The 11,899-nt window shown below is 62.6% G+C and overlaps 1 protein-coding gene across 1 annotated transcript in view; it reads right to left on the bottom strand.

Annotated features, from left to right (window-relative positions):
• Nucleotides 1-9,037, bottom strand: part of UBE2J2 (ubiquitin-conjugating enzyme E2, J2) — an 11,419-nt gene extending 2,382 nt beyond the window's left edge. The window contains 3 exon segments of the mRNA XM_014543800.1: nt 3,495-3,535; nt 6,175-6,305; nt 9,014-9,037. Of these exon segments, the coding sequence (XP_014399286.1) occupies nt 3,495-3,535; nt 6,175-6,305 (172 nt within the window). The 5' untranslated portion in view covers nt 9,014-9,037.
• Between the last annotated feature and the right edge of the window lie 2,862 nt (nt 9,038-11,899).

The raw sequence follows: 11,899 nt of genomic DNA, 5'->3' as shown, positions 1-11,899 counted from the left end.
CCTGCACCCACCCCACCCACCTGCTCACAGGCCCCCAGCGGTGCCCACCTGCTGACCATCCCTGGAACACAGGCGGCCAGCCCCACGGCTCCCACATGCCCCTTGCCCCCTGCACCCACCCACAGCGTGTCTGCTGAGGTCACCTCTCCAGTCCCCTCCCCACCCACCCGTTCCTCCTCCACCAAACTGCACTCTGCAGCAGGCAAGCCCACCCTCCCTTCCACCTGAACAACAACAGAAAACAAACTCTGACCCCCACACCGTCCAATTCAGGCCACCTGCCCCCATCTTGTCCCTGGGAGCATGTCCAGGCTGCCATCTCCCCAGATCACATTCCATCATGGCCCCCCCAAGACCTGGCGTCGAGGTCACCCGGCCTCCCCACAGCACGGGGTGAGACCACGCCTGACCCTGCCTCCTCGAGCCCCCCCCACAGGCCCCCCTCCTCTCCTCGCCCGAGGTGCAGCGCCCAGCTCTCTGGTGCTCTCCCGACCCGCACTCCTGGGGCCTCACCTGACTCACGTGACACGGGGAGACATGACAGCTCTCCCTCCAACTGGCACCTCTGCCTGGACCCTGGACCCCTCTCCAAACCCCAGAAAGGTCCCAGACAGACTTCTGCTCCTTTCCTCAAACAGCAACCCCATCTCTCAGCTGTTCAGACTAAAATCTGGGTCCCCTGCCCCTACCACTCCCACTCTGTCAGCAAACCCTGCCAGCCCCCCTCCAGCGGGTCCAGAGCCGGCACTTGGCTGGCCTCACCGCCTCCACCCCCCCACGCAGCTCGAGGTCCACCCGTCCATCCCCCCGAGGCCTCACCCTCACTCTAGGGCAGCCCCCAAGAGCCTGTTGGAAATGCAGAGCCTGGGCCCACCCAGACCGGGGGTGTGTGCGCGTGTGCACGTGCACGTTCACTGCGGTGTGAGGAGCGCTGCCTGTCCTCACACCCAGGCACGGTCCCGCCCCAAGGCCTGCACACGCCCACCGCCCTGTCTGGCTGCAGTGCCCTGTCTGGCTGCAGTGCCCTGTCTGGCGCCCTGTCTAAGAGCCTGTTGGAAATGCAGAGCCTGGGCCCACCCAGACCGGGGGTGTGTGCGCGTGTGCACATGCACGTTCACTGCGGTGAGGGGCGTTGCCTGTCCTCACACCCAGGCACGGTCCCGCCCCAAGGCCTGGCACACGCCATCCCAAACAGCTAAGGGCTCTGCCCCAAGGCCAGGCTTGGGTCAGGCCTGCACCGCCCTGTCTGGCTGCAGTGCCCCGGCCGCCTCACGCGACTGTCCTTCCCTCCCGAGGGCCATCTGTGGGGCCAGCTCCACAGGCAGACACGCCCGCCCACAAGGCAGCGCTCGACACGGCACTCAGCACTCACACCCACTAGGAAGGCCCTGTCCCCCCTCGGGAAGCGACCTGAACGGCGAGGACAGCGCCCTGTGAGCGCAGTGGAGGGCGTGAGGGGCCTGCCTTGCTGCGAGGAACCTGCCAAGAACACTGACCTCTAAGCACACACACCGGCCCAGCTCCTCCCCCATCGCCCACCCCCTCGCCCACGGAGAGACCAGAGCAGCCCAGGGCCCTGAGAACCCCCAGTGAGAGCTGGCCACACCGCTGTCCTCAGAGGCCAGGGCTCGGGCGGCTCCAGCGCCGTGCAGCCGCGCAGGGAGGGGACAGCCCACTGCCAGACGCAGACGGTAACCCCTGAGCCTCCACACACACTCCACACCACAGAGGGAGCTCGGGAGAGCCTGGGCTGAGGGGAGCCCGAGAGGGTCCTCCAGGCGGGAAGGGGCAAGCAGGGTGCCCGTGCCAGCAGCTTGCACCCTGCATTCCAGTGTCGAGGGCGACCAAGCCACAATGGGAGGGAGACTGTGGGGGCAGCTTCGACTCCCTTTGCAACTCGGTCAACAGTCCGTGGGCCATCGACTCACAGACTCCTGCGGCCCCACCCAAGCCTGTCCCCACGCCTCTCCCTCCAGACACAAGTCATCGGGCAGAGGGGCTCCTCCCACTTTATTCTTTTTAAAATTGTGAGCTATCTACCCTCAAGGTCCTTTGCCTTCCATATAAGTTTCAGAGTAAAAACTTGAGAAAAAGCTTGTATGTCTGGGTTTGACGGGAGGGGTGAGGTCTGCAGACCAACCCGGAGATTCTGTGGCAGCGCCAGCAACGGGCACACAGGTGTCGACCGCAGGGCTGGCTGTGCCCAGAGAGAGCAGGACAGTGGGGCCCGAGACAGGGACGGCGTAGACATGGGAGAGGAGCACGGGAGACGGGGAGCACGGTCAGACGCCCAGGAGCCAGAGGAGGAGCAAGGGAAGGACAGTCACCCCCTCAGGGGCCACAAAGTCCCGACTCAGAGCCCAGACAGCTGTCCCTCCCGGACGGACGGACGGACTGAGGCAGCAACTCGCTGGTCCCATGGAGACCCTACTGAGAGCAGTCAGCAGAGGGCAGCCCTGTGCTGAGCTGAGCTGAGCTGAGGGGATTGGCAGCTCATTCTAGCCAAGCTCATTAAAAACACACATGGGTTTAATCAGCATCTTCACGCGGCCTGGCACTGCTCCGAAGCCCATCTTTCCAGAGTTCTAGGAACCCCACCTGGCAGGCCATCAGTGAGCCCGCACCGCTGCTGGGCACTGGGATGTCCCCCACGTAACCCCAGTAACACGCCCACCCCACAGGTCTGCTTCTGGACACGTTTCCTGGGCAAACCCTCCCAGAAGGGGACCCTGGGCCGTAGAGAGCCTCCCTCCCGCTCAGCTGCCCACGCCTGACGCCAGCATGCTCAGACCTTCTCTACAGCACAACTCTTCTCGAGTGGAATCTTATACAAACGCCTGACGCCAGCATGCTCAGACCTTCTCTACAGCACTCTTCTCGAGTGGAATCTTATACAAACCCCACACAGTGCTCCAGCCAAGACCTAACGGTGAGAAAGCGAAAGCTCTGCCCACCTGTGCACAGCCGTGCCCTAGACCCAGGCTGATGCTCCCACACACGGCCGACAGCTCCAAGGTCTGCGCTGTAAGTGACACCGGCACCCTGATGGCATCAGGAGCCAGGAGAGAGGCAGGCCCTGCTGACCAGGCAGGTCCCAGGGCCTCCCTACGCCTCAGTGCCCTGTCCACACAAGGGGCCACCCCTGAGCCCCAGGACTGGCCAGAGAGAGCGGCCAATACACCTGTCTTCCCCTTGACAACAGCTCCCTCAGAAACAGCAAGAGAACCAGGCAAGCTGTTCACCCGGCCCTGACCCCGCTGACCCCGGAGCGTGGGCACCACCCACCACGGTCAGACGGACGGCCCCTGGGACATGGTCCCTGAGACACGCACAAAACCACTCTGAGCAAACGCCCCAGGACCCGGAGAAACACGAGCATGAGCTCCCAACGAGTCCCACGTGGAAAGAGGGCCGTTTACAGGAAAGGGCACTGGCAGCAAGAGCTGCACAAAACCCCACTCCCCTTCCCGAGCTCCAGCAGCGGCTCGACCTACCTTCGTAAGGAGTCATCTCAGGGCCTCGGACCACATAGTGCCTGAGGGAGAGAGAAAATTAGCTGCTTTGGGGTGCCCAACTCCCCCCCATCTGAGTCACTCCAAGGCCAGGGTTTGCAGGGCCACCAAGCCAGACACCCACAGGCAACCCATCAGTGACACTGAAGGTCAGGGGCCGACCAGGGAGGCCCTGCGAGGCCCCAGCTCTGGGGCAGCCGGCCCTCAGTCACCCACCTTCTAGGTTTCCACAAACCACTTGGCCTCCACAATACAACGTGAGATCAATCCTCTCTGACCATTAACGTCAACGGACACTTTTAAAAACGTAATTTCCAGCCTCCGTGAGCACCACTGAAGGTCCGTGTTCCTCGGGTGCCGACATCCCCGCAGAAGGCGAGACGGGACAGCCGCTCAGGAGCCGGCTCTGCTCAGGGCCCACGTGCCCCGAGAACCAGACTACATCGCAGAGGAGCTGCCTCGAGCAGAAGCCACGGGACAGCCCTGCCGTCACCACCGCCTGCACCTGGAGCCCGGGCTGCGCACACGTCCACTCCCCACACCCATGGGGAGGCTTCAGCTCACACCAGAGGGGTTTGGACTGAAGACGCTCAGACAGCAGAGAAGCACGAAGGGGAAAGTGGAGGTGAGATAAGCAGAAACACCAGAGCAGAGACCTGCCTCCAGCCACCTCCTCCCACCTCCACACACAGCCTGTCACCACCACCATCAGACACCTGCTATCTCCTGGCTGATATGATATCACACACACACACACTCACACTCACACACACACACACACACACACACACACACACACTCACACTGTGATCCCACGTCAGCAGACCCGGAAAAGCCCTCAAAGCTAAACATGACACGTCCAGGAGTGTGGTCTTAATTTGTCGCTGCTCCAGTTCCTGGCCAAGCTGAGCACAGGGAGAGAGAGAAGCAAGTGCAGGGAGAGCCCACAGCACTGGGTTCTGGGAGAGCCCACAGCACTGGGTGCAGGGAGGCCAGGGCAGCACTGGGTGCAGGGAGGCCAGGGCAGCACCAGCTCAGAGGACGGACAGGCCTCATCCAGGAAGTGCTGCTGTTGTCTGCCGAGGGGCCACCACTGCGGTCTTCCCACGCCTGGGGCGGGATAAGCTGAGCGAGGCCTGCAGCCTGGGACTCTGGGGGTGCCAGGCAGAGGTGCCCATGAGACCCCCCAGCTGGAAACACTGGGCACGGGGTCTCTAACGGGCTCCCGGGTGGAGAGTGTCCATGAGTCCACGGGGACAGGAAGCTGTGCCTGGTCTCCTATGGACTCTGCCCTGTGCTTTTTCACTGTAATAAACCGTAACAGTGGGTCCTCTTAGCAAATGATTGAATCTGGGGACCCTGACTCAATGGGGGGAGGGGTCCCTGCATCTGCTGTGTCCTGGGGGCCACACTTGTTTTTTGCCATTATTTGGGGGCAGGGAGAGCCCTGCTGGGACACTGCCACCCCACTCACGCTGAGGCCATCACCCTGAGAACCCTCCACCCCACCTGCCAGCGCCCCCTCATCTGTAAGCCAAGGAAGGTGGGCCCAGATCCCCGGACACCTGTCCCATCTGGAAAATACTTTTTTTTCTTTAATCCTCACCCAAGGATATTTTCCCCACTGATTTTCAGAGAGAGTGAAAGGGAGGGAGAAGGGAAGAGAAAAAGAGAGAAACATGGATGCAAGAGAGACATATCGACTGGTTGCCTCCTGCATGGGCCAGGGATTGAACCTGCAACCAAGGTAAAGCCCTTGACCAGGAACCGAACCCACAACCCTTCAGTCCACAGGCAACAGTCTAACCACTGAGCCAAAGTGCCCAGTTGGGCCTTGGCCGGTGTGTCTCAGTGGATAGAGTGTCGGCTTGTGGACTGAAGGGTTCCGGGTTCGACTCCGGTCATGGGCACATGCCCGGGTTGCGGGCTCGATCCCCAGTGGGGGGTGTGCAAGAGGCAGCAGATCAATGATTCTCTCTCATCATTGATGTTTCTATCTCTTTCTCCCGCTCCCTTTCTCTCTGAAATCACTAACTTTACAAACCGCCCAGTTGGAAAATACTTGTTTTTAACTTAGTTAAATCTCTTTCCTCTGGATTTTTTAAAAAAAAATTTAGTTCCTTTTTAAGATTAAAATGTAAAATACTCTTCAAACAAAGAGAAAATGCTTCTTAGTATTTAGCCCTACACCTCATTTCTCAAAATCCCCAGCCACCCTGCGAAGGGCAGCCTTTCGTAGAGGCGTGCAGCCTCCTGACCCACTTTCACACGAGGAAGGCGTGTGCAGAGGCACAGCCCACGGCACCTGCAGGCCAGTGCAGGGCCCGCCCCTCTGTCCCGCTCCCCTGGGCAGAGCAGGCTCCTCCACAGCCAGGAGCACAGGGCAGAGGAGACACGAGAGAGGAGCTCCCCCAGCAGCTGTGGGTTACGCCAGAGCCCCGTGGGCTCCCAGACGCAGTCCTCTCCCGGGAGGACCCTTTCTAACCCCCGCGGCAGGGGTCCAGGACAACCCGCTGTGTCCCAGCTGCCGCCACAAGGAGTGTCTGCAGGCCTCCCAATGGGCGCAGGAGCCCCTTTCCGAGCTCCGGGTGGAGTCCCAAGCCCCCCACCCACGGCGGGAACCTGGTGCGCCAGGGAGGGTGACGGACCACGCAGGCCTTACCATTCCAGAATATTGGAGGGGAGGGGCTCGGCACAGATGTAAGGCACGGGGTCTTTCTTGATCCGAAGGTAGTCCTGTTTCAGTCGCTGGGTGGCTGTGGTTGGAGCTCTCTTATTGCTGTTGCTGCTCATCTGTGGAAAGTAAACACGTGTCTTCACCTGGGACAAGGACACAGCCCACGGTGCCACTGCCCAGAGCCCAGCAGCCACCACTCGTGCACATCTCACGCGGCCCCAGCTCCAAGGCTGCAGCTGTCCCGACTCACCCACCCCAACACCGTGGGCCACACAGTCCCCCGTTCCACCTGCCCGGCCACAACGTTCACTTAGCAACCTCAGATGCTCTAATTCCAAGCAGCCATGGGTGGGTGTCTGAAGCCGGACCGGACCCGGGTCACTGCACACATCACTCAGCTCTGTGCTCCATGACGACACAGCACTCAGGACGCACCCACCAGCCCCTGCAAAACCCCCCTTAGCACCCCCAGCACGGGCAACAGAGGAGCAACGAGCCTCTGTGGTTCTGGAGAGACAGGACCCGTGAAAGACTCAGATGCATGTGCTGGGCAGAGCAGAGGCCTGAGGAAGCACTGTGCCCAGGACGGCGCCGGGTCACGGCGTCAGGAGCAGAGATGGTGGCGAACAAGGCTGCCAGGGAGGCAAGGCCAGGCCTCCAAGCACGCTCCAGAGGGTCTCAGGCCCAAGCGTTAAGGTGTGTCAGGATGGACGGGGCAGCGTGGGACAGACAGGACGGCATGGGAGAGGCGGGACGTGCAGGGCAGCACCAAAGGCTGGGGACCAGGAGGGAAGCAGTCACTCAAGAGAAGAGATGGCCTGGGGCAGGGAGCCCTGGGACACCACAGCTGTGCCCCAGAGATGGGGAGACAGGGCGCCCCACGCTCACAGGCACCAGAACAGCTCCAACCCAACTGCTTCACCTACTAGAGTTTCTCATAACGTCAGTGGAAAGGCAGAAAGTCATGCTGCTAAAAATGAAGTGTGAAAGCCGCTGGTCCAGAGTGTGACCGACAGCAGGGACACAGGGTGTGCGGGGCAGGAAGGAGGGAGCACCGGCCTCGGGGTGGCAGAGTGGATGTGGGCAGCGGAGGAGGAGCCTGCCTTCCCGCTTACCCCACTCCACCGCCTCTGCCACCCGGTGTTCCAACTCATCTGCCACAGCACCGGACAGCGGTGGCCGGGCTCTCTCCCCACCAAACCTCCCCGTCCCTACAAACCTGAGGTCACCCACCCCCACCACGCCTGCCCTTCCAGCCTCCAGCCTCCGCACATGTGTTCCCTAGGGTCAGCCATGGGCTTGCTCCTTCCCTCCCTCCTGCCTCCGCTTCCGCATCACCTCATCAGAGCTCGAACCCTCCCCAGAGCACCAGCCCCACAGACCACAACCAGCTTGGTGTGCTCGCCCCGCACCCAGGGCCTCCAGCAGGGCGCCCCCAGGGGTCCTCTGCACGCACCATCACCCACCCCTGCTGCTGCCTGAGGTCCCTTCCCCTTTCCCCCCCAACTCACCCTGGCCTCCAGTCCTTCCTGGACACTAAGGCAGGCGAACTTGGTCACCGCAGTTCTGACCACAGCCCTTGAGGACCCCCCACAGCCAAGCAGGTAAGCGCCAGGCCACCCCTCCCCTGCCCGCCAGCCCTTCTAAAAGCAGCACCAGCCAGCCTCCCAGCCCCCAACTTGCAAGGCCGCGGAACCGCCTCGAGTCCAAACCCCTCTGATGAGCACACGGCTGCCCGGGAGCCCGTCTCCTGGCAGAAACTCACCTTGGCCCTGCCCAGTGCAGCTCGAAAGCCCAGTCCCTCAAAAGCCTCCCTGGTTTCCTAGTCCAACGCCTCCACTCTCTCTCCTTCACTGACCTCCCCCGGCCCAGCTCCATACGACACAGGTGCCCGCCAGGCCCCAGCAGACAGCTGTGTGCCAGGCGCAGCCACAGACCAGCCTGGAAGGCGGCGCTGCCCACACAGCGCTGCTCCCAAGCTTCTGCCCGGAGATGCCCAGGGGCCAGGTGGCTCACCTGGGCCAGCACCTGGCACCAAGCACAGCCCCCACAGGGTCTGCTCGGTTCCCTTCCCGTTCGCCCTGAGGCCGCACTGTGTGTGCACAGAACTACGCACGGTGGCTCCAGTGCAGCCGGGCCTGCACCCGGGGAGGGGCCGCGCCGGACACTCGTGCAGGTTAACAGGCGGCCACCAGGCACAACTGGCCACGCCTGCCCAGGCACCAGTGTCTTCCACAGCCGTGAGCTTCCAGGTCACGTTTATGACCCAACTGCTCAGCTGGCACAAGGAAGGGCTCCCGTTTGCCGCTCGCAGACAGGGCTCCCAGGACCCTCCAGGGGCTGCCGGGAGACGTCTCCTCTGCTCGGTTCCCTTCCCGTTCGCCCTGAGGCCGCACGCTGTGTGCACAGAACTACGCACTGTCCCCTCCGAACAGGCGCAGCACCTCCCACACCCTGGCCCGTCTCAGGCTCCCACACAACCAAGTCCCCAGACAGCGCACGTCAGGTGTGTTACAAGGAAGGAAATCTCTGAAATCAATAAAAATATATTTTAAAAAAGAGACAGAGAGGAAGGGAGAGAAATAGAAACATCAATGACGAGAGAGAATCGCTGATGGGCTGCCTCCTGCACGCAAACCAGGCGTGTGCCCCGACCGGGCATCGGACCGTGACCTCCAGGTTCTTGGGTCCACGCTCAACCCGAGCCACGCTGCCTGGGCCTCTCGCTCTGAGAGAGAGAGAGAGAGAGAGAGAGAGAGAGAGAGAGACCGACCCAGTACGGGTTGCTCAGGAGCACAGCCAAAAGCTGAAGGCAGGCAACCACCTGCAGGACGCGAGTCCCTCAGTCTCGCTGGACGGACTGTCCAGCATCTGTTCACCTGCTCTGCTCCCGGGACATCCCTCCCGCCCGCGTCCACGCAGCTCAGGTGACAGCGTGGCATGAGACCTTGGCCTGACAGCCGAACAGGCACGTGACCTGCGCGCCCAGGACTGGGAGGGAGGTCTCTCCGGTCGCCACCGGGATTGCTCCCGGCCAGTGTGGCTCAGTGGTTGAGCGCCGACCTAGGCGCCCAGAGGTCGCTGTTCGATTCCAGGTGAGGGCCCGGGCCCGGGTTGCGCGTGATGTTTCTAATCGATGTCTATCCCTCTCCCTTCCTCTCTCTCTAAAAATCAATAAAAACGTATTAAAATCTTGCTCTAACTGGTTTGGCTCAGTGGATAGAGCGTCGGCCTGCGGACTCAAGGGTCCCAGGTTCGAAAAAAAAAAAAGGCTCCTCCCAGTCGGCTGGGGCCCAATTCTTCTGCCCACTTAACAGAGAAGGACCGGGCGTTGGAGGACCCTGGCCCATCCGTGCCTCAAACCGGCCCACGGCCCCTGAGAGTCAGTTCCTGGGTGCCCGCGTCTGGCCCCTGCCGGAACCTGTGCCAGGTGGGGTCCGCTGTGGGCACGTCTGCCCAGCCCCTGCCCATGGGGAGAGCTGTTCTCATAAAAATACTTCCACTGTTTCCCCGACCGAAGTTTCCACCCGGCCCATGAATAGGGTCATTATGCACCCGTGGACAGGCGCTGAGGCTCGCTTCCGCTCCCACGGTCCCCTCCCTGGCCCTGGGGGAGGGGAGGCAGAGCTGGGCCACCCCAGTGAGTGGGTCGAGGGGAGGGGAGTCCCAGACGCAGGGCACCCTCGCCACCATGGGGGATGTTCAGAGGGGCAGGAGGGTGGCAGACAGGTGGCAGGGGGAAGGTTGGTGCCTGGACAAGGTGTGGGCTGGGTGGCGAGGTAGGCCAGCACACTGCCCACCGCACCCCCTCAAGGGGCAGCCAGGAGAGGACCATGTGGGGGGTGGGGTGTCCCCCCACGGGTTGTGCCTGGGAAGATGCTGCATCCTGACTGTGAGGCAGAAGGTAGTCGTCGGCTGGGACGGATCCAGAGGGGCCATCGCTGTGCAGGGCCACATGGCTCTCGGGCAGGCTGACTGACCACAGGACAATGGATGGTGGACACCAAGCACCGATGGGCCCAGCCCTGTCCATGGGCAGAGGGTGGGCGGGCGGGCAGCTCACCTGAATCTGGTGCATCCAGGGACCCTGAGGCAGGACCTGAGCGGCTGCTGCAGGGCTGGCCTGAGCCCTGGGCAGAACCGGGACTGTTCGTCATCCCTCAGCCGTGGGAATCAGCTCGCTCACCTCCTCTCCCTGCACCTCTTTCCTTCTGGAGAGGCTGGGGGTTCCCCTCTGCACAGGGAGAGGCACCTCCATGTAGAGAGGAAATGGGCTCCGAGAGGCTGAGTAATTCGGGAAAGATCACAGTGACACAGTCATGATTCGCACCCACACCCCGTGAGTCCAGGGCCAGCCCTGCCCCCAGCCCGACTTCCCTCTCCCAGGCATCACCGGTAGCATCCACCGCCTTCCAAAGCCATGAGGCCGGTGACCTCCCCCCTCCCCAGAGCCAAGGGCCCCAGCACGGCCTGTCAGGCCTCAGCACTGATGGGGGTGGGGTGCCAGGGACCCAGGGCCTGCCCTGGGGAGGAGGGAGCAGTAGGGCCTGAGCTGACCCCTCAAACCTGGGCCCAGGCTGCAGTTCTGGTCATCTGGGACGGTGAGGCCTCTGGGTCATGCTGGGGTCGTGTTGGGTCCCCCAGTGGGAGCACAGATGGTGGGTCCCCCTGCGGGTGGGGCATTGGGTCGTCCTACCTGCAGCACCCCATCTGGCCTCACACGTCCACACTTGGGCCGAGGATTTCAGTCTCAGAGACGGTGTCATTTGGGCCATGAATGTGGTGTGTGCTGTTAGCATGTGGTGTGTGGTCTTAGCATGTGTGTGGCCATGACATGGCATGTCCCCTTCATGGGTAACGGCATGTCAGTGCACATGGCGTGTAGTCTCAGTGTATGGGGTATGGCCTTAGCGTCTGGTGTGGCACCGCAGTGGGTGGTGTGTTCAGTGGTGGCCTCAGTGTCGGACGGGGAGGCTGAGCCAGGTGCCTTGGGACACCAGCGCCATCTCCACACCCAGGCCCCAGGTGGTCCCATAATTAGGGCCCGTCCCAGCGGCTGGCTGGCTGGCCCTGGGGGACACCTGGATTCCGGGAACAGAGGCCCCTGCCCAGCAGCCCTTAGCCACAAACACCTGTGCTCAGACCTGGCAGAGTGAGCCGGGCCGGCCTGGCAAGAGGAGAAGGCGGGGAGTTGAGGGGCCGGGACACACAGGGTCCGCAGGAGCAGGAAGAGCAGGTGTCTCGCCTCAGGGAGATCTGACCTTAAGGACCAACAGCTCTGCTCAGCGGGGTGCAGATCCGGCATCCAAGGGGGTCCCACGCCAATGAAGGCCCAGAAACCTGAACAACCTCCTCACTCCCAGCTGGGGTCAGGGCCAGGCACTCGCCCAGGGGAGGGACCCCACCTCTGTCCCCGAAGGCTTCCCCTTCCGTGTCCAGAGCAGGCAGGGCTGCCCCCGGCAGCTGGCCCCTCCCCAGCACCTCCCCATGCAGCCTGTTATAAATAGGAGGCAGCCCAGCCGGTGTTGGGCCACATCCCTCCGTCACCTGCCGGAGCTGCCGCGGTCCGGCCACCTACCCCGGGAGAATGGAGGCACCTGCACAGGTACCTGACGTGGGGCCATTGGGCAGCGTGTCCTGGGGTCTCCCCAGCCTGAAGTGGAGGGGGGTGTCCCACGTGTGACCCTGAACCCACATGCATGCACACGCG

The sequence above is a fragment of the Myotis brandtii genome, unplaced genomic scaffold (genome assembly GCF_000412655.1).
Source record: "Myotis brandtii unplaced genomic scaffold, ASM41265v1 scaffold334, whole genome shotgun sequence".
Classification (NCBI taxonomy): domain Eukaryota; kingdom Metazoa; phylum Chordata; class Mammalia; order Chiroptera; family Vespertilionidae; genus Myotis; species Myotis brandtii.
This window is presented reverse-complemented; position numbering and strand designations above follow the sequence as displayed.